Here is a 2,500-nt window from a genome sequence, read left to right as displayed (position 1 = left end):
AGAGGCCACGCCTCCTTTACTGAGACTCTTTCCTTTATGTGCTTGATGTGTTTATTAATTGTGTTTTCATGTTTGTTTGTATTTTTTTATGTTTAATTAGCTGTTATGTTTAATTTTCATTCATTCTCTCTCTCTCTCACACACACACACACACACACACACACACACACACACACACACACACACACACACACACACACACACACACAGGAAGCGTTTGATCATGTTTTTGCTTTACAGAGTAAATGCTGAAATAGTTTTTGTTCTCGTGCTGTTTTTATGCTTCTTTGGCTTTGATGATGGAATGAACCTGGAGCTGCAGCATGTCGCTTTGCTGAAACACTGTTTTCATGCAGTCCACACAAATGTCCTGTTTTAATAATTAAAGGTTTTGTGTCTTTCATTTTATTGGACAGTTTTTTTATGAATAAAAATCAAAGCACTTTATAGATAAAAATTCTTTCTTTAACATTTTTCTTTAGTTTATGGATCCATTTAAAGTTCTGTAACCAGGAAAGGAATTGATGTGTGCTGATTTCATGAATTCCAAATACACAATCATACAATTAATGACTTTATTTAGCAATCTGTAGACAAAATACAAATATTTATGGGTTAGATTAAATGTTTTGTATTGTCAATTTTTTGTTTATTTTGGTAAAATGTAATAAATATGTTTGCTGTTTTTGTCTGACGCTTTGGCGCCCTCTGTGGTGGGAACGCGGAGCTGTCCCAGTGCAGCTGAATACTACAGTAGAATTAATAAATGATATATTAATAAATGATATATTAATATTATTTTGAGAGTGGAACAAAGTGTCCACAGTCCTTCTGGTCTTCAGCAATACCTTGGGTAATTTCCTGCATGATGAAGTTTATAGTAAATAAAAAGGAATAATGTTTTCACTTGTTTGAGTTTTTCTCCTTCACAGCGTGAGCACTAAACTCAAAATGAGTGACATCTACGAATCAGCCGCAACCTCACTGGGGCTCTTTAACAGCCCCTGCCTGTCTAAAGTGGAACTGCGTGTGGCGTGTAAAGGAATCTCGGACCGGGACGCTTTGTCCAAACCCGACCCCTGCATCCTGCTCAAGATGCAATCGCATGGCCAATGGATTGAGGTGAAGCCTTTTCACTTTTCTGTGGATAAAACAATTTGAAATGTGTATGTGTGTGTGTGTGTGTCTGAATACTAAATGTTATTGTGCCCCAGATTGGTAACAAAGTGTGCACTTTCTCCTATAAACTTTAAAGAAAGTTTTGTATCACTACTGTAGCAGAGTTTTCACATATTTTAAAAATAATGTCAACGTTAACAAATAATTTGTCAGATCCCAGACTCTAACACGGCTATACAATGTTCATCAAAATGATGCTAAACTACCTCTCAAACAACTAAGTAAGTTTGTACACAAAAACCTTTTCAGATCGTTCAAATCACTTCAGCGTAGAGAGAAAACGCTATCGTGGAGGACTGGTGACATCACAAAGATCCCTGAGGAGGAAATAAAGGGATGTTGGGAACGGATAATTTCCCATGATTGCAATTTGAAATAATTTGCTACTTAGAATTGTCAAATTTGTTATCTGCCATCAGCTTGCATTAGCGTACAGCTGCGCTCATGTTTAAACATTAGCATGATATCTGGCTCGTCTGAAATTCAGCAGCTGAAAATGAACAAATAATTCCTAATGTTCTGACTTCATTTCGTTGAATCGCAACTCATAATTCCCACTCGGAGGGTGATATGAAGGTGGGATGTTTTTTCCCTGGTATTATAAACTTATTATCAGATTAAGGAAAGGCTTAGATGTGCATGACTTTTTAATGTGTGTGTGTGTGGGTGTGTGTGTTGCATATGTTCTCAGTGAGTTCTCTCTCTGTGTGTTTTGTGCTAACTCAACAGCCCACTCTTTCTCATCACCTCCTTCGTTCCTCATTAGTCGTTTACGAAACAGCGCTGTTCCTGCTCCTTGTGTATGTGTGTGTGTGTGTGTGGTGTGTGTGTGTGTGTGTGTGTGTGTGTGTGTGTGCGTTCCCACTTGAAGGTAATATCACATGAAAAAAGTAGAACGATCCATTTTCATCATTTTATGACTCTGTATCCCGAGGCAAGCTGTCGGGGTCGTCACATCATTTTCATCATGTTCAGCGTCTCTGTGTCGCAAGTCCCCACTGTCCCACTGCGCCGCCGCGTCCCTGCGAGACGTTTAAGCCAAAATCGAGTGTGTTTTCAGATCAGTGCTGCGCCGTGTAAAAAAACTAAATAAAAAGAAAAGAACGGCCACTTGTGTTTTTGAGCTTTGTAGACTAGATGCTAACGAGGCAATACTTACAGGATAAACCGTACACTCATTAACTCGCTGACACTGTTGGTTTGTGGGCGTGGCCTGCACTTTTTACTCCCAGTTTAAAACAGTACTTGCTATGCATTATATAGAGCTTCTAAAGCTAGGTGGCTAAAGACAAATGTAAACAAATAACTGATGAACAAATGA

At 38.6% G+C, this 2,500-nt stretch overlaps 1 protein-coding gene across 4 annotated transcripts in view; it reads left to right on the top strand.

Annotated features, from left to right (window-relative positions):
- cpne4a (copine IVa) overlaps positions 1–2,500 on the top strand; it is a 33,479-nt gene that overhangs the window by 6,529 nt on the left and 24,450 nt on the right. For all 4 annotated transcript variants that reach the window (XM_083529212.1, XM_083529214.1, XM_083529213.1 and 1 more), the window contains exon 2: positions 933–1,122. In XM_083529212.1, the coding sequence (XP_083385338.1) occupies positions 952–1,122 (171 nt within the window). In that variant the 5' untranslated portion in view covers positions 933–951. The remainder of the gene's footprint in view (positions 1–932; positions 1,123–2,500) is intronic.

The sequence above is a fragment of the Silurus aristotelis genome (genome assembly GCF_946808225.1).
Source record: "Silurus aristotelis genome assembly, chromosome: 25".
In the NCBI taxonomy this organism is placed as follows: domain Eukaryota; kingdom Metazoa; phylum Chordata; class Actinopteri; order Siluriformes; family Siluridae; genus Silurus; species Silurus aristotelis.
This window is presented reverse-complemented; position numbering and strand designations above follow the sequence as displayed.